This window comes from Spea bombifrons, chromosome 2 (assembly GCF_027358695.1).
Source record: "Spea bombifrons isolate aSpeBom1 chromosome 2, aSpeBom1.2.pri, whole genome shotgun sequence".
Taxonomy (NCBI): Eukaryota; Metazoa; Chordata; class Amphibia; order Anura; family Pelobatidae; genus Spea; species Spea bombifrons.
In genome coordinates this window covers 138,293,311-138,313,713 of record NC_071088.1, presented here as the reverse complement: position 1 = coordinate 138,313,713, position 20,403 = coordinate 138,293,311, and the positions used below count along the sequence as shown (strand labels likewise).

Sequence of the window (20,403 nt, the reverse complement as noted above, 5' to 3'; positions counted from 1 at the left end):
GTTGGTTCTCTAAGGGATGGAGGCTCAACCATTCTATCCTTTACCGCAGTGCAGCAAGACAAAGTCCTGATACAGTTATTTAGCCGGCCGAAGAACACTGAGGTGCGAAACAGAGGCGCTTTGGTATTTTATCAAAAACTTCACATTTATTTGCACCGTACCGTTCCTTTAAGAGAAAACCAAACATGGTTTTATCTCACTGCATTCTGTGTGCAATAGAAGGTCTGGGTCACACTAACTCGGGGGACCGTGTGACTGCTGGGACCTTGTCGGGAGGGGTAATAAAGCACACACCGAATGTTCCCTCATTCCCAGATTACTGGCTCTTTAAATGCCTACGACCTCATTTCTCTGCTATTTCTGTCCTTTTAACCCACCGCGTCTTGGCTCCTTTTTCACGCCAAGAACAAGAGGTTCTGGGTAAATAAAGCCCCGCGAGAGATTTCTATTTAGATAGCGACACAACGGCGGCCCCTTAATAAGGGATAACAATCACCTTTCCCATAATAGCCCTCATTTTAATCTTATTTTTAATCTCGTTTCATTTTGTTCAGACGGATCCTCTGCGATTCATTTATTCCCGGAGCCCAATATATGTATTTTTTCCTTTAATCTTTCTGTGTCAGGTTCCCCTCCCCCCACCCCATGTTATATACATTATGATAAAAAAAAAATATATACAAAATTATACGGTGAACAGAAACAGTTCCTTTTAAATCAAAGATCAAAATGTTTTGGGTTTTTTTTTTTCCTGGAAAGTTTGGAAATCGAGCAGCTTCTGATTATTGTTTTCCGTTGGGACTTAAAGGGGCCTCAAAAATAAAGAATTTTTTTTAAAGAAATTTAATATAAAAATAATGGGGAGCGGGGCGATATTGCGATTTAACAACCAATTTATTTATTTTTTAAAGTAAAAAAAAAAAAAAATAGGAACCTGGAATCTCCCTCCAAGTTTAAAAGCACCCGGCATTAAATCCTCCTAAATACATTTATTGCCCTTACACCAAAACCAATTTTAAAAGTAATTTTTTTTATTTCTCCGGGATGTTTTACTGTCCCGCGTTGCTTTATTTTAATAATAAATGCATAAATATTAGCCAAGGTGGCCCACTTCATTTTGACAGCCAAATTATTTTTTAATTTATAAGATCAGGAAATTTGCCGTCTGCTTTCTATTCCGCGCACCGCTCGCCCGTGCAGCTCAGCCCTCCCGGGGTATCATGTGTCAGAAATTACCCCGCACGCAGTTTATTAAAGCAGCTGCGCCAAATAAAAATTCGAAACTTTACAGCCGTCTAAATTATTATTATTTTTTAATTTATTTTTTTTTTAAAATTCTTATAAAATAAAATTTGATTTTTACATTTAAATGTTGCTTTGGTCACATAAAATATATTACTTCTTAAAATTCCCTTAATAACCAAATAAAACACTGAAAGGGTCTAGCTTCTTCTAGCTTATGGTCTAGCTTAGCATAGAGATCAATAGGTGAATTTACCAAATAAATACATAAAATAAAAAATGTAAAAAAAAAATACCCAGGGAAGTTCTTTTTGTTAAATATAACCAAATAAGATTTAATTTAATGTAAAATCTAATTTAGGTAAAAAAAAAAAAGTAATATTAAAAAAATTCTGCCTATGTAACTGGCGCAGGACTCGGATAATTGGACATAATTCGACAGGTCTGAGGCTAGAGCGTTCTTTTTGAAGGTTGTCAGGACACTAGCGACGAGATGGCGCACGACACACGCAAGACACCGTTACCTTCACTGGATCCTTTGCCTTTCCTGTCCGGGATCTCTAGCCCCGTCCCCCCGGGAGGATAGAACGTGACGTCGGTCGGCGGCGGTGGCCACTTGCTGCCTCTGTCCTCCGCGATCTCGTACATGTGGCCGTCCGTGGGCTGCAGGTGCCAGTTCAGGCCGAAGAAGTGCATGGCTGCGGCGGGCGAGGAGAAGAGTCGGCTTTAAGGGACATTCTCAGGATTTTTATACATTTTAACGCTCCGGCCGTCTTTAACACAAGGAGGAGTAATCAGAAATTTGTTTGGATTCGTTTCTGCGCTCGGGCCCTGTCAAACGCCTAGGTTTAAATATTTCTAAAAAAAACTAAAAATATATATGTAAAAAAATAAAAATAAAAATAACGTTTTAGGTCAGTGAGGGCGATATAATCATTCGGCTGAATTCTGAAGAATGCAGTAAAAAAAGTGTCATTAAAATCACATCTCCAACGCAAAGTTAAATAAACGGGGGGGGGCCCACAAAAAGGTTTAACTTTTTCGCTATGAACCAACATGAAGCGGATTTATACAACTTCAACATTTTGGAAGCTAACAGACAATACCTGATGTACCTAAAATGCACAATTTTTATTGTAAAGAGAAAAAAAGATATATTTAATAAATATATAAAAAAATAACGATAATTATTTTTATTCACAGACTTGGCCTAAAGACACAAAATGTTTTCTAGCGGCTCGCCGGAAGTCGGACTCGCGACAAACGCAGAAATCTGTTTCATTATCAGAAACAGCGACTTCATCCCAAAACAAGTAACAAAACAAATACGCAGAGCCGCTTCCTGATTGGCTCGTCCGAATTTCTCACCATTTACAATAAGCGATACGGGTAAAAATCTGCCAGATTCCGTAACTTAATATTTTACCTATACTATTACAGGGGCCGGTCACTGATTTATCTATACATTATACAGGGGGACAGTCACTGATTTATCTATACATTATACAGGGGGCCGGTCACTGATTTATCTATACATTATACAGGGGACCGGCTCGCTGATTTATCTATACATTATACAGGGGGCCAGCTCACTGATTTATCTATACATTATACAGGGGCCGGTCACTGATTTATCTATACATTATTATCTATACATTATACAGGGGCCGGCTCGCTGATTTATCTATACATTATACAGGGGGCCAGCTCACTGATTTATCTATACATTATACAGGGGGCCGGTCACTGATTTATCTATACATTATACAGGGGGGCAGTCACTGATTTATCTATACATTATACAGGGGGCCGGTCACTGATTTATCTATACATTATACAGGGGACCGGCTCGCTGATTTATCTATACATTATACAGGGGGCCAGCTCACTGATTTATCTATACATTATACAGGGGCCGGTCACTGATTTATCTATACATTATTATCTATACATTATACAGGGGCCGGCTCGCTGATTTATCTATACATTATACAGGGGGCCAGCTCACTGATTTATCTATACATTATACAGGGGCCGGTCACTGATTTATCTATACATTATACAGGGGGCCGGCTCGCTGATTTATCTATACATTATACAGGGGGCAGTCACTGATTTATCTATACATTACACAGGGGCCGGCTCACTGATTTATCTATACATTATACAGGGGGCCGGCTCGCTGATTTATCTATACATTATACAGGGGCCGGTCACTGATTTATCTATACATTATACAGGGGCCGGCTCGCTGATTTATCTATACATTATACAGGGGGCCGGCTCGCTGATTTATCTATACATTATACAGGGGGCCGGCTCGCTGATTTATCTATACATTATACAGGGGGCCGGCTCGCTGATTTATCTATACATTATACAGGGGGCCGGCTCGCTGATTTATCTATACATTATACAGGGGGCCGGTCACTGATTTATCTATACATTATACAGGGGCCGGCTCGCTGATTTATCTATACATTATACAGGGGGCCAGCTCACTGATGTAACTATACATTATACACGGGCCGGTCACTGATTTATCTATACATTATACAGGGGGCCAGCTCACTGATTTATCTATACATTATACAGGGGCCGGCTCGCTGATTTATCTATACATTATACAGGGGGCCAGCTCACTGATTTATCTATACATTATACAGGGGGCCGGCTCGCTGATTTATCTATACATTATACAGGGGGCCAGCTCACTGATTTATCTATACATTATACAGGGGGCCGGCTCGCTGATTTATCTATACATTATACAGGGGCCGGTCACTGATTTATCTATACATTATACAGGGGGCCGGTCACTGATTTATCTATACATTATACAGGGGGCCGGTCACTGATTTATCTATACATTATACAGGGGGCCGGTCACTGATTTATCTATACATTATACAGGGGGCCGGCTCGCTGATTTATCTATACATTATACAGGGGGCCGGCTCGCTGATTTATCTATACATTATACAGGGGGCCGGCTCGCTGATTTATCTATACATTATACAGGGGCCGGCTCGCTGATTTATCTATACATTATACAGGGGCCGGCTCGCTGATTTATCTATACATTATACAGGGGGCCGGTCACTGATTTATCTATACATTATACAGGGGGCCGGTCACTGATTTATCTATACATTATACAGGGGGCCGGTCACTGATTTATCTATACATTATACAGGGGGCCGGTCACTGATTTATCTATACATTATACAGGGGCCGGTCACTGATTTATCTATACATTATACAGGGGCCGGTTCGCTGATTTATCTATACATTATACAGGGGGCTGGTCACTGATTTATCTATACATTATACAGGGCCGGCTCGCTGATTTATCTATACATTATACAGGGGCCGGCTCGCTGATTTATCTATACATTATACAGGGGCCGGTCACTGATTTATCTATACATTATACAGGGGGCCGGTCACTGATTTATCTATACATTATACAGGAGCCGGTCACTGATTTATCTATACATTATACAGGGGGCCGGCTCGCTGATTTATCTATACATTATACAGGGGCCGGTCACTGATTTATCTATACATTATACAGGGGGTCGGTCACTGATTTATCTACACATTATACAGGGGGCCGGCTCGCTGATTTATCTATACATTATACAGGGGCCGGTCACTGATTTATCTATACATTATACAGGGGGTCGGTCACTGATTTATCTATACATTATACAGGGGCCGGTCACTGATTTATCTATACATTATACAGGAGCCGGTCACTGATTTATCTATACATTATACAGGAGGCCGGCTCACTGATTTATCTATACATTATACAGGGGGCCGGTCACTGATTTATCTATACATTATACAGGGGCCGGCTCGCTGATTTATCTATACATTATACAGGGGCCGGTCACTGATTTATCTATACATTATACAGGGGCCGGCTCACTGATTTATCTATACATTATACAGGGGGCCGGTCACTGATTTATCTATACATTATACAGGGGCCGGCTCGCTGATTTATCTATACATTATACATGGGCCGGCTCGCTGATTTATCTATACATTATACAGGGGCCGGCTCGCTGATTTATCTATACATTATACAGGGGGCCGGCTCGCTGATTTATCTATACATTATACAGGGGCCGGTCACTGATTTAGCTATACATTATACAGGGGCCGGTCACTGATTTATCTATACATTATACAGGGGCCGGTCACTGATTTATCTATACATTATACAGGGCTTGACGAAGGGTGATAAGGTGATGACTTTTGTCTCATCGACCAGAACAAACATTGTCTTAACTGAAGCCGAACAACTTGCTGTTTTTGTAACTCAGGTCACTGGGCCGAGATGAGGAGTAATCAGTAAACAGATTTATTCCCCCCCTGGAGACACGGCTGACCCCAAACACTCCTCCAGAAAAGGGCGAGACAGAGCGACGACCCCCCCCCCTCGGCTTACAGGGAAGGTAACAAGATCAGCATCGTTCTTACTTTACTGAGAGGGTAGTGGATACATGGCGGAGAGAGGGTAACGTGACTTTGTGCCCTATCGCTGGGTATTTGTGGGGCATTTAGAAGAATAATGGGGTTTATTTACCCCGTTTATTTTTTAAAGCCGTCTCCCCTGTCAGCGGCAGCGGCCCCCGCAGCATCAGAGGGGCCGCTTTATTCCGATACAGATATCAGTGAATCGCCGGGTTATAAAGAAACTACTTGAGTAGTGATTCACTGGAAACCCATATAAACCCAGACCCTGCCGGCAGATCGGCCCCATCCAGCCCCCGTCTAGTCCCCGTTTCTCCTGCTGTAAAGACTCAAACCTTAATCAGTCGTTGGTCTCGTCTTAGATTCAGGAGCCGTATGTCTGTCCCATGCATGTTTAATCTCCTCACTGTATTACCCTCTACCACCTCTGCTGGGAGGCGGTTGCACTTATTTACCACCCTGTGTTTGTCCTCCTCGCTCGTTAAAAGATCATTAAAGGAACAGCGAAGCAAGAAAATAAAATAAAAAAGAAGTTGGGAAAATTTAAAAAGTTCAAAACCGTTCAGCCTGACGTTACTTTTTGGATGTATTTGCCAAAAAAAAAGTCTGCGGGGAACTCATTAATTCTAAAGTTTCTGTACAAAGCGGAAAAGTCTTAACAGGCAAAAATCCTTAATCTTCGTTATTTTGTATTATTTCAGGCGGCTGGCGGGGGGGGGCTCGCCATGATTTATTTTGTGGGGGTTTTGACGTTCGCCACGGAATATAAATGAATGCAGGACTCTTATCAGGGGTGAAAACGGGGCAACCACGGAACTACCGGGGTACGAGGACTCTGCGGTTTATTAATTTCATATGAAAACAGCTGCTTTTGGGGGTAATTAGCAGGAAAAAAGTTTACAGAGTAGAATAAAAACGTTTATCTTTTATTTGGTGCCAACATATTCTGCAGCGTTGTACAGTTTAAATATGGGGAGGCAAAGATTTAGACACAGAGGCACAACAGGAGATTAGAAGCCGGCCCTGGGAACCTTAAGCCTATCCCATCCATGTTTAATACCCTCACTGTATTACCCTCTACCATTTCTGCTGGGAGGCTGTTCCTCTGATCCACCACCCTCTCAGTGAAGTAAAACTTCCTTCCGTTCTATCTCAGTCTCTGACCCTCTAATTTCAGATTCTGGCCTCTTGTTGTAACTTTTCTCCTCGTCGTTTGGTAGATTTAGAGATTTTATTATTATTTATATGTTTTAGTTCCGACTCTCGGAGCAGGAGGCCAGAAATGACCCGACAGATGGGAACACAAAGACTCCGCCATCTTTTCAGCCGACACATTGAGCGTTTCTTTATACCGCGAGATAACCGGAGAGGAGAAGCTTCATCAGCAAAAACCACACAAAGGCAACAAGTCAAAAGCAAACGAGCGGCGGCCCCGGCGAGCGGCTCCAAAACAATGGCTGCCTCCCGGGGGACGGAAACAACGGAACGGAATTCAACCAAGAGACGGCTGGCGGTGCAGAAGACGCCCGTCCGTTCTGGAGGATACGCAGCTTGGCCTCGGGTTACCCATCACCGGCCCCCGCCGCGTGTAATATAGTAATATAATATAACCCCCCCAGTGCTGTATACAGTAATATAACCCCCCCAGCGCTGTATACAGTAATATAACCCCCAGCGCTGTATACAGTAATATAACCCCCCAGCGCTGTATACAGTAATATAACCCCCAGCGCTGTATACAGTAATATAACCCCCAGCGCTGTATACAGTAATAACCCCCCAGCGCTGTATACAGTAATATAACCCCCAGCGCTGTATACAGTAATATAACCCCCCTAGTGCTGTATACAGTAATATAACCCCCCCAGTGCTGTATACAGTAATATAACCCCCCCAGCGCTGTATACAGTAATATAACCCCCCCAGTGCTGTATACAGTAATATAACCCCCCCAGCGCTGTATACAGTAATATAACCCCCCCAGTGCTGTATACAGTAATATAACCCCCCCAGTGCTGTATACAGTAATATAACCCCCCCAGTGCTGTATACAGTAATATAACCCCCCCAGCGCTGTATACAGTAATATAACCCCCAGCGCTGTATACAGTAATATACCCCCATAGTGCTGTATACAGTAATATAACCCCCAGCGCTGTATACAGTAATATAACCCCCAGCACTGTATACAGTAATATAACCCCCCACGCTGTATACAGTAATATAACTCCCCAGCGCTGTATACAGTAATATAACCCCCCAGCGCTGTATACAGTAATATAACCCCCAGCGCTGTATACAGTAATATAATCCCCCCCAGCACTGTAAACAGTAATATAACCCCCCAGCACTGTATACAGTAATATAACCCCCAGCGCTGTATACAGTAATATACCCCCATAGTGCTGTATATATATCGTTCTGTGTAGAAGTTATAATGTGTCGGGGCGCCGTTATTCGCACAGATCGCTCCCGGTTTAATTAAGATAACGAGGCCGTATGATGATAGCGGTTGGACGATATTTTCACGCACAGCCCGCCGGAGAGGTTATGATTATTTGCAATGATTCATGCGTCAGAATGAAGATTGCTAATAGACTGCTGTGGCGCTAAATGCAACGGAGCCTCTCATTGGCTGTGAGCGATCATTTTAACTGCGAGAAACAGAGCTGAAATCCTCCTGCCAGGCCAGTAACCGCCAAACGAGCCAAAAACATACATAATAAACAGCCCCCCTGTATAATGTATAGATAAATCAGTGACCGGCCCCCTGTATAATGTATAGATAAATCAGTGACCGGCCCCCTGTATAATGTATAGATAAATCAGTGACCGGCCCCCTGTATAGATAAATCAGTGACCGGCCCCTGTATAATGTATAGATAAATCAGTGACCGGCCCATGTATAATGTATAGATAAATCAGTGACCGGCCCCTGTATAATGTATAGATAAATCAGTGACCGGCCCCTGTATAATGTATAGATAAATCAGTGACCGGCCCCTGTATAATGTATAGATAAATCAGTGACCGGCCCATGTATAATGTATAGATAAATCAGTGACCGGCCCCTGTATAATGTATAGATAAATCAGTGACCGGCCCATGTATAATGTATAGATAAATCAGTGACCGGCCCCTGTATAATGTATAGATAAATCAGCGAGCTGGCCCCCTGTATAATGTATAGATAAATCAGCGACCGGCCCCTGTATAATGTATAGATAAATCAGCGAGCCGGCCCCCTGTATAATGTATAGATAAATCAGCGAGCCGGCCCCCTGTATAATGTATAGATAAATCAGCGAGCCGGCCCCTGTATAATGTATAGTTAAATCAGCAAGCCGGCCCCTGTATAATGTATAGTTAAATCAGTGAGCCGGTCCCTGTATAATGTATAGTTAAATCAGTGAGCCGGTCCCTGTATAATGTATAGTTAAATCAGTGACCGGCCCCCTGTATAATGTATAGATAAATCAGCGAGCCGGGCCCTTGTATAATGTATAGATAAATCAGTGACCGGCCCCCTGTATAATGTATAGATAAATCAGAGAGCCGGCCCCTGTATGATGTATAGATAAATCAGTGACCGGCCTCTGTATAATGTATAGTTAAATTAGCGAGCCGGCCCCTGTATGATGTATAGATAAATCAGTGACCGGCCCCCTGTATAATGTATAGATAAATCAGTGACCGGCCCCTGTATAATGTATAGATAAATCAGTGACCGGCCCCTGTATGATGTATAGATAAATTAGCGAGCCGGCCCCGGAGCTGGCACTGCTGTAGTTGGGAGATCGCCTCCTTTACGAGAAGTGACAGAACCCACAAAATAATTACTCACCGAAAGGTCATTCATAATTTTTAAATGAGTTAATTAGCGCCCAGCCAGCAACCTTTATTGCTGTAATTAATAATTGATTAGGCGATAAATTAAACACTATTTTTCATCAAAACCATAATTACCCCCCCCCCCCCTTCATCATGTTGATCAGACCAATAAAACGGTTTTGTAAAAATAGTAAAAATCTGTTTGTTGGGAATGGAACGGATTCATTTGAATTTTAATCATTTACAGAACAATTTGGAAATTATGACCAGAATTATCTGTCATTTTCTACAAAATATATATTTCATACAAAAACTAAAATTTAAAAATAAAATTGTATTCCTTCAAATTTAATGCATTTGGCCAGTAAAAAAAAAATGTTACTTTTGAGAAAAAAAACTAAAATATCTTCAATCTCTAGATTGTAAGCTCCTTTGAGCCGGGCCCTCCTTCCCTCTTGTACAGCGCTACATAAAACAATATTATTATTATTGAATAATAAAAATAATAAATTAAAAAACTTAACATTAATACTAATTAATAACTGAACTAATATTAATACTACTAATAATAATAATTTAGTTATTTAAACCCTTTTTATATATAATTAAAGGAAAATATAAAAGATGGGGGAACGGCTGAGTGAGTGAGAGCTGAATGCTGACATCTTTTAACGCACGTCCATGACATTCAAGCAGTAACATTGTAACAAGCGCAGACATTCGCTTCCATATAGACATTCATTCATTCGCACTCATGACATGGACATTCTGAGACTCGTACACTTGCAGATAATGATTTGATGTCGGCGACCACAAAATAAACCATTGGATGTATCAACAAATCAGAATGCAGATTAAATAGCGGTAACCGGACACCCCAATCTTACCGATGAAGTAGGCCAGGAGGATCACCAGTGTGACGGAGATAACGATGGCGCTGAGGGCGGCGCATTTCCAGTTGCAGTATTTATACGGCTTCTTCAGGTTAAAGGCGGGTCTGGAGAAGGTGCTTCGCGGCAGCGGCCTGGGGGGCGGCGAGTACACAGTGCTGGAGGTCAGGGGGTACCCCGGCGACGTCGTGCAAAACAGAGGGGACGTCCCTCCGGGTTTAAAAAGGAAATGCCTGCAAGAAACAACAGGAAACAAAAAAAAAAAACACATAAACAGGGCAGCTAGACCCTTCCCTGCCGCTAATATAGAACAACTCCCAGTACACTCAGCAAGCGATCGCCGGGTGGTCCCTAGAGGAGGATAAAAAGCCTGGGGTGGAGGGCAACCATCGGGGGGGGGGGGGAGTGTCCGAAGCTCCCCAAGTTCATCCACTTTAAAGCATATTGAGTTTAAAAATTAACAAAACATCCACAGAACTTTTTACATTGCTTGGAATTCTAAAAAAAAAAAAAAAAAAAAAAAAAAAAAACACTCTGCAGCATTCCGTAGGAACGCGCCGCTCGCTCCAGGCTTAGAAAGACGCGGAGACGTTTTCCCAGCAGCGATCCTTCCGATTAAATAAAAACAAAGCTGAAATATCGGGAAAATTATTTAGAAGGAACAGAACTGAATGTAGATATTTATTACAACCCAAAGAAAAAAAAAATAAAATAATTGCATATAATTCTAAATAATTTAAAAAAAAAATCAAATACAATCAATCAGTGTTTCAATTGGTACCGTGCGGGATGTTATTCATTCTTTGAAGCAGGAGTTTAAACTTCTTTATTTTATATCGTTCTGTTAGGGTTACATCCCACAAATCTGTGCGTCTTTTTCTTATTTATATTTTTTATATTTATATTTCAACAGAGAGCAATCAGTGTTTCTATTTGTGCCATTCAGGATGATATTAAAGTTCAGAAAGTCTCGTTGAGGCCACACAAAAAAAAATAATAAAAAAAAATTACATTTTCATTGAATTCACAGGAAGCGTTAAGTGTCTCTTAGAATTTTTTTTTAAAAAAGGAGTAAAAAAAAAAAAAAAAACATTCCAAGAGGAATTTTGGCCTTACATTTTCTAACATCCCAAAAAAAGGACTTTAATATGATCCTGGAAGTTTCATGATCACGGCTGCGCCCCCCGCCCCCCCGGCGTGACACGAAGGAAGCGGGTTACATGCAGAAATCACAGAGCAGTTAATAGGATGCGTGACGTACCCGTCATTGAAAGCAGCGTCATGTCGGGAGGTGGTGAGAATGTCCATCTCAATGGGGTTGTCCTGCAATGTCTCTACGAATGGCTGCTTTGCTATGTTTCTACACACAGATGAGAAGACGAATGAAGGCCGTGAGTCATGCATCGATGGAGGAAGCCAAAGTCGCCGGGCATTGCGTCGTAGCGCGGGGGGATTAGATGGCTTTGGTCGGTGGACACACACTCGCGCTAACACCTTAAGCGGCACTCGTCACACATTAATACATAAAAACCACTAACAAAGCAGAATGCAGGTTTCAAGAGAAATGACCCAAGACTATAGAAATCATCTGAGCACCGATTCTTAGCTTCTACCCCCCCACTATCAGATATTGGGGTCTTCAAGGTAGATAAGTGGAACAGCCTCCCAGCAGAAGTGGTAGAGGGCAATACAGTGGGATAGACATACGGCTCCTGAATCTAAGACGAGACCAACGACTGATTAAGGTTTGAGTCGTTACAGCAGGAGAAACGGGCAGACTAGACGGGGGCCGGATGGGGGCCGATCTGCCGGCGGGTTCTGGGTTTCTATGTAAGATGCAAAATTCTTACGGTGATCTTGTCATGACAGTGGAGCGGTCCAATCAGAAGAAACTTTCCACCGGTAGTTATAGGACCAGAACGACCCCAGGGGTTAGTTTGTTTGCGGGCTCTGAACACATTGTCACGCCGGCTGTCGGCGGAGGAAGAGGCTGCCGGGTGGGATGACGGATACAGGAGGTGCTGAGATTATTTCTCGCTTTGGATCATTTCTCCGAGGAACATAAACAACAAATCAACACATTCCGCAATAAAGCTAAACATTCAAACAAACACCAATCCCAACCGGCATCGGAATTCCGGCAAACAGAACATTTAACCCCACCGCGGGACGCAAAACCTCGCAGAGCGCCCGCGGAGTCACATTAAATCAGGGGGAAATAATTACGAGGCTCGTCGGCATCAAAGATCGACTCAGAGATAAAATAATTCAGTGACAGAATTTTCCAAACGTCCATTTAACTGAATGCTAAAAACTTCCCAAAATACAGAGATTTAAGGAAATCTGCCTGCAGAGCGTGCAATAAGGAGCCTTCTGGTAAACGATCCCGTTCTAAAGCTACGAAAAACACACCTGGGAAGGACTTTGTTAAGCAGGTCTTTTTAAGAAAGTTTTAAGAAAATTTATTTTTATATATATATTTTGTAATTTTTTTTTTTTTTTTTTTTAAAGACAGGAAATGTCTGGCCACAAAGTTTCATTTATAGAGAAAATTTTTTGTTTTTTTTTTACTAGAATTGAAATATTTTTTCTTTTTTACCGCAAGTCTTCAAATAAAAAAAAAAAAAAAATAACCACAACATTTTTAGATAATTTGCCAAGAAATAATTTGCTAAATACTGGTGCAATTGTTACATTTTTAACACACTTATAACCCAATTGTCTGACAAAGCCTAAAATCTCAAAAATAAATAAAAATGAGATTTTTTTATGTTTTGGAATTGATATTAATCAAATTTCCCATTCAATTTGTATCCAATGAAATGAATGAAAAACGTTTTGATCTGCAGGTTTATAAACGAAAAATGTAAAAAAGAATTGATTTTTATCAACAATTTTTTTTTTACAACATTTCACAATAAAATAAATTAAATATAAAAATATATAAATTCATTTTATTTTAAAATATAATTCCTTATAATACGAGCTTTAAATCTTTTTGTAAATGATTATTCCCAATTTCCGTAATATTTTCACTTTAAATCTCAGGAATTAGAAATCTCAGGCCTCCAGCCCCCCCCCCATATAATTGTTTATTGATTGACACGGGGATATATCCAGATCAACCCTTTAAGATGTTTACAATCTCCATCATCCCCGACCTCCTTGGGAACAGATGCAGAAGAGCTGACAATCGTTCATCACTGCCACAGGTTGACTGATGCCCCCCACCGACCCCCCCTCGGCAGACATCCCCCAAAGAATGAAAGCCAATATGCAGAACGGCCATCTGTCCAGCTCAGCGAGTGACTGATCCACGTTAGGCATTGTCAGACGGCAGATACGCCCTGGAGCTGGGTGGGGGATTTGGGTAAATAATCACTATTTTTGGACACTCGGAAAGAAAAACTTTTAACAATTGATTGTCCGAGTCAAAACTTAGGAGGCGAGCGGCCGTGCATGCCTTCAGGCAGCCCCCCCCCATTACAAAAAGTTTCTACCAGGTCTTGCTCTTCTTTTCTTGATTTTGTGGTGGGATAAAAGCCCCCGGACCCCTCTACAAGTATTTATTATTAATCTGCCCCCCCTTCCTTCCCCAGGAATTAGAAATCAGGAGGCGAAGTCAATGAATTGATCATCGATCAGTGATATATCAACTAAAAGTCTTAAAATGAGTTTTCTGGGCATAGATGTGCTACATATTTACATCCTGCACGGTAAAGATCCTCTTTAGCTCCTCATGACTGGTGCAGGACTCGGGAGAATTAAAATTAAAAATATATATATATATAATTTTAATTATATTTAAATGTATATATTTTATCACATTATTTTAAAGCTGCTGTTCCACCTACTCTCCACCTAGTCCGGCATACTGTCCAAACCTTTCCCAGACAATACTTTGAATCGTGTGAATTTTGGCTGGGAACACTTAATTGTCATGTGACACAAAAGCAGGCACTGATAGGCTGCTGCCATAGAAACTGGCACAAAAAACAAATATCAGATGAAAGAATAAAATGAAAGATTTGGTAAGGTTTATTTGCAATAAATGCTAAGTGGAACAGCAGCTTTAAAGCGATCGTCATTCTCCTTAATATTGATGCAAGCTGCGTCAAAACCAAACCTTGGCTTACCGTGCTAAAATTACACACGGGCACCCAAAAAGGTCAAACGACAGAATTATACAACGCTATTTATTTTAACATTATTATTATTAACCCCTCCGGTTGCAAGGACGCCTTCAAGGCTCTCGAGGTGAAGGGGTTAAAGACCAATTTGCCAGCTAACACAACATAGTCATTTCTTTTCTGAGCGCCATTGGTCATTCCCGGGCTAAATAACGATGCGGAGCCCCGACCCGCGGCCATTCGTTTAGCGATATAGACGCTCCGGCATAATTGGCTAATTAGAGAAAATGGCCCAAGTAATTTTTTCTGATTAATGAGTTCTATTAAACGTCAGATTTAGTTACCGGTCACAAGGAGCGGAAAGAAATCAGGAGAGGGCGTCGGAGTCGCAATCAGGAACACGCATTCCGTGGTATATCAAATACAAACAGAAACCAATGAAAATGATATAGATAAATAGAAATATATATATATATATAATATTCAATTAAGGTATAGACTAGTAAACTTTTTTTGTGACTCCTAACTTTTTTCATATCGACTGACAAAAGGTGAGCGATGGTTTTCCGGCTTTGTGTAGATATTATAATCAAATAAGAATTGTTACAATGCCATTCATAATATATATATATATTTTTTTTATATTATAATTGTTCAGCAATCAGCTTTTAATATTAAAATGTAAAAAACAAACAAAAAAAAAAACTTAGAGTAATACTTTGTTGATTGGGGGAAAAAAACAGGGTTAAAAAAATAAAAGATTAAAAGCAAAAAATGTTTTTCCCCCCAAAATGATTATTTTTTTTTTAATTTCGATCTGATTTGCGTAATCTGTCACACTTTGTAACGTATCGCCGTAGGACTGAATAACGTTTGCGTCGCGGACGGATTCCCCGCAGTCTCGTTAGCGGTGCGTCCGGATACGTTGCAGAATATCCGCCAGCGACCTCTAAACAGCGACCCCTCTGCCTCGCTCGGAATTAATTCGCCTCCCAGATACGGAATCCGCACAGAGAAGCCTCCGTGAACCCAATTCCTTTTCTTTTCAGTATTAATTTTAATAAATATAATGACACGCTCATTTATCTTCTCCCACCAGTCTGTCTAGTAAGAGTTAGGAGGCTCCCTACCCCCTGCGGGGCAAGTAACTAGCCCAGAGGGGCAGGAGGTCATCTCAACAGCCAACCAAAGGACCAAGAAGAAGCAGAGATGATTGACCTGAAGACACCATGCGGATACAATGTAGCACCTGCCCTACTCCGTTTTAACGTTTTAACCCCCGAGTGTTGGGCGAGGGTCTTTCCGCCCCGGTAATTAGCAGGTCACTTGCTTATTTTGATTCTCTTGTCAGCACCTGATGTCAAAACAGCCCCGTGGATTCCCGGCGCAGGCGGAACGCGTTAAATACCTGGTCTCCAGGGGAATGTTGCTGTTGAGAAGCCAGTTTTCCTGACCATGAGCCGGTTCCTGGTTGCCACCGGCTGGCGGCTCTCCGGACAGAGAGTGGTCGGTGGGAGCGGGGCTGGGGTTACTACGCGGGGTGAAATTCCCTCGGTTTAGCGAGTTGATGGAGGCCGCATGGTGGGGGTTCGGTACGTGAGACAGAGGCGGGGGAGGGGTCCTCAAACGCAAGTGATTCTGGAGGCCCAGGGGCTGATCTGGAAGAAAGAACACATAAGGGTTTAGTCGCCAAGGCCCCGGCGGTTAACATGTTAAACATTCAGTTATAAACTATTTAAAGGGAAACCTTTCACAACAATCAGAACTTCCGGAAAATAATTCTAAGAATTTCGTTGGTGCCAAGCACCCGCGCCACGCCGGTAATTACCAGAATAAAAACATTCCCGCAGATTTATCACGAATGAAATCGAAGGGCAAATTCACCGATTCCTGCACCAGTTATAAAGCGAGTTACGCAAATCAAAAGATACCCTTCGGAAGGAGACGTCGGGGACGCGGGGTCTAAAAACGCGACGGGTATCCCAAAAACTGATCCATTAACAAGAAATAATAAAAAAACAAACAGTACTATAACAAAACTACTAATAACACTAATATGCAAAAATATATATAATAATAATAAATAACACTAATAAAAAATATTATGCAAAAATATATATAATAATAAATAACACTAATAAAAATTATGCAAAAATATATATAATAATAAATAACACTAATAAAAAATACTATGCAAAAATATATATAAAAATAATAAGAAATAACACTAATAAAAAATATTATGCAAAAATATATATAAAAATAATAAATAACACTATTAAAAAATATTATGCAAAAATATATATAATAATAAATAACACTAATAAAAAATATTATGCAAAAATATATATAAAAATAAATAACACTATTAAAAAATATTATGCAAAAATATATATAAAAATAAATAACACTATTAAAAAATATTATGCAAAAATATATATAAAAATAAATAACACTATTAAAAAATATTATGCAAAAATATATATAAAAATAAATAACACTATTAAAAAATATTATGCAAAAATATATATATAAAAATAATAATTTGTGAATCTCAACTAAAACGTCATTGAAATATTTGTTCTCAGGTGTGGCTACACAGAATTCCGGCCCGTCTGTGGCCCTTGGGGACTGAAGTTGTATATCCTATGTGATAATTCCCCCAGATGTGAGGCTCTAGAATGAGGACCAAACCCCTCCCCCTCGTTTGACGGAAAATCATCAGCTTATTCAAATTCCGAGATGTTATACGCAGATCGGCACAAAATACAGCCTGATAATGACGTCCGCTCTAACATTACTTCTCTTGTTTGGTTCTTTTTTCTAGTTTTCTTTTTCTTTGTTATTTTGTTTCCTTAATTACCTGCCAGGTGTGGTTTTTCCATTTTATTTTTGGATGTTTTGTGTTCGCTCGGTACCTGCCAGGTGTGGGGGGGGTTATGGTTAAAGCTGGATGCTGATAATGTCATAACTCAGCGTGGGGAGGGGAGAGGGGCACAGATTATATTATACACACACTATGTATATATATCATATATACACACACACACACACACACATTATATATATATAATACCGCGTCAGAGTGGGGGAGAGGAGCCCCCGTCACACTCCACGCGCATTCTAAACGCACCCACTTTCTCCGCCGAGTACATCGGCTTCACGCTCAGAGAAATCAGTATTTATATATTTATATATTTCACGGCCCGGCTGTTGACCGAATTCAGAGCGTTTTCCTCCAATAGCGTTTAAATAAACGCAAAGATCCGCATTAACCCCTTACACGCCAGGAGGTGGGGGGGGATCTAAACATTGAAATGGTCATTTGGTGAGAACTCTCGGAATTTGTGCTGGGGGGGGCGTTTGCCTCCTTAAATGTAGGACGGGAAGGAACCGCGGGTACCTTGCCCTAAACATAAAGCCGGCAAAGTTATTAAGTTATTCCTCCCCATGCAGGGCAGGAGAAGGAACTGATGGGGCTAGGATGCCTCTGGTTGGGGTATATAAGGGAGGGGGAGACATGGAGGCATCCGACTCCTTTATATTTATATATTAACAAAAAGCTTGCAATTTAGGAAACAAAATGTGTTAAAAAGGCAGACCCCCCCCCAAAAAACACAGATAAAACCTGAAAATCCCGAAGAGCAACAAAGTTTCCATCCCACCGAAGGCGAGGAATCTCCCAGCGATCAGCGACCCCTGCAGTGTCAGCCGGTCCAGAATCCCCCCATCAAAAGGAAGAAGCTGAGACCACCGGAGCGTCCCTAATCATCCGAGACCCTCCTTACGCAGCTGAGAGGACAGGTCGCCGAGCTTTCGCTCCGGGTCAGGAGATCGCCGCGGGACCCTCGTGCTAACAGCGGTAGTTGGGTTACGCGGACCCCGCGAGACGGTTCACCAACAGAAACAAGATGCCCCCGGCGCTGGGCATGCGCCAGAAACACAGCACCCTCAAAACAGAACCACCTCCCGGGGTTACATTTATTACACCCAGAACTCCCGGCAGATCGGCCCCATCCGGCCCCCGTCTGGTTGCCCACTTCTCCTGCTGTACAGACTCAAACCTTAATCAGTCGTTGGTCTCGTCTTAGATTCAGGAGCCGTATGTCTATCCCATGCATGTTTAATACCCTCACTGTATTACCCTCTACCATCTCTGCTGGGAGGCTGTGTACGTACCACAAAGTGTTGCCCATTTTTATTTGTTTTCAAGTCAACGACAGGCTACCTTTACCAAGCCGGGGACTGCATCTATCCGTTGTACTGCGCTGCGGAATATGATGGCACTATATAAAATAATACATTATAATAATAATCGGGGCCAGGTTGCTGCATTTACCGACGCACCGTGCCTTCCATCTCCTTATTCCTTCCCAGTAACGGGCGCTGTGGATTCCGTGTTTATGGGGCACAGAAGGGCTCGGCGCCCCGGTAAGGCTGACACCGGAGAGTTACAGACATGCAGTAAATCCAGTGTATCATGAATGCCGGTGCGCGGGGGACGCTACATCAAGGGGAGGAAAAAATCCCACGCCACGAACAGATAGTTAGGAATCGCGTTCCGATAGAATATTCTCAAAGCTGCCAAAAGTCCATTAATATAGGGAAAAAACGCTGATATAAAGGGTTAACGCCCGTTAGGACGGGAAATCTGATAAGGAAAAAGAGCAAAAATATACATGTTCCGGGGCTACTGGACATGCAAACTGTCACTCCAATCTCTGCATCAGTACATGATTGGATAAGAAATGTATAAGGGGCGTGGCATGCCCATACATGGGAACAAGTGGCCCGAGGTATGCACCAGATTATACAGGGGCCCCCGCTGGATGCTGCCAGGGGCGGAGTCTCCGCGTTTAATAATCTCAGTGAATTTTCCAATTGGACGAATAATAACAACAATTTCAGCAAATAGAACCCAAATATCCCGTTTCAGCTATTCTGCTTAACCCCTCGACGCGTTTTCTTCTGATTCCATACAATTTCTGCCCAATCCATTATTTTTGCAGTGAACGCTTCGTTGTCATGTGACACTAATGCCGGCACTGATTGGCTGCGGCCTTAAAAAAAAAAATCTTAAAAGTCTCTGTGTTGCTTTTATACGATTAAACCTTCGGAGGGGAGAATAAATTGACGGATCCGCTGAGGGTTATTAGTTTAACGTGGGGGGGGCAGTTAATATTTGGCTAAAGTGGAACAGCAGCTTTAAAACCCACCGAAAAGTATGAGACGGAAAAACTATTTTTCTGAAGGTTCCGCCTTAAATGAGAAAACGAAACGAAGCGCCCTGCTTCACGGCGGCAGGAAGTGACATCTGTATCGTTCCATTAAAGAACGCAATTATATCCCAAATCCCGCCGGGGAGATTCAATGACAACCGCGCTGCCAACCGATTGGACGGCACGCACGCCGCCCGCGCAGGGATGTGCGCCCCGGTATCTGCGCCTTTATTAAACGTCAACAAGGAAGAAAATAAATGCATTGAGAGTTTTGGGGGATTAACAAGAAAAAAAGAAAAATCCCAACAACAACGGACGCCCCGGCAGTGATGGCGCCAGGTGAGAAATTCAGCCATTATTTGGGTGATATAAGCAGGGTTTTGGGGCTCATCAGTAACTTAACAATAGGGGAGAGAGAGAACTTAACGGGGAGGAATAATCCTGCGGATCCTGAGAACAGGGCATTAATTCTTCGCGCCAAATACATGTCGTATTTGGCGTGAAGAATTAACGCCCTGTTCTCAGGATCCGCAGGATTATTCCTCCCCGTTAAGTTCTCTCTCTCTCCCCTATTGTTAAGTTACTGATGGTTCAGACAGGCTT

The 20,403-nt window shown here is 41.9% G+C and overlaps 1 protein-coding gene across 1 annotated transcript in view; it reads right to left on the bottom strand.

The window, feature by feature from the left end:
- The window catches only part of LOC128474373 (teneurin-4-like), a 53,948-nt gene extending 42,093 nt beyond the window's left edge, over window positions 1–11,855 (bottom strand). The window contains 3 exon segments of the mRNA XM_053456696.1: window positions 1,767–1,940; window positions 10,449–10,684; window positions 11,713–11,855. Of these exon segments, the coding sequence (XP_053312671.1) occupies window positions 1,767–1,940; window positions 10,449–10,684; window positions 11,713–11,855 (553 nt within the window).
- Window positions 11,856–20,403: the final 8,548 nt, after the last annotated feature.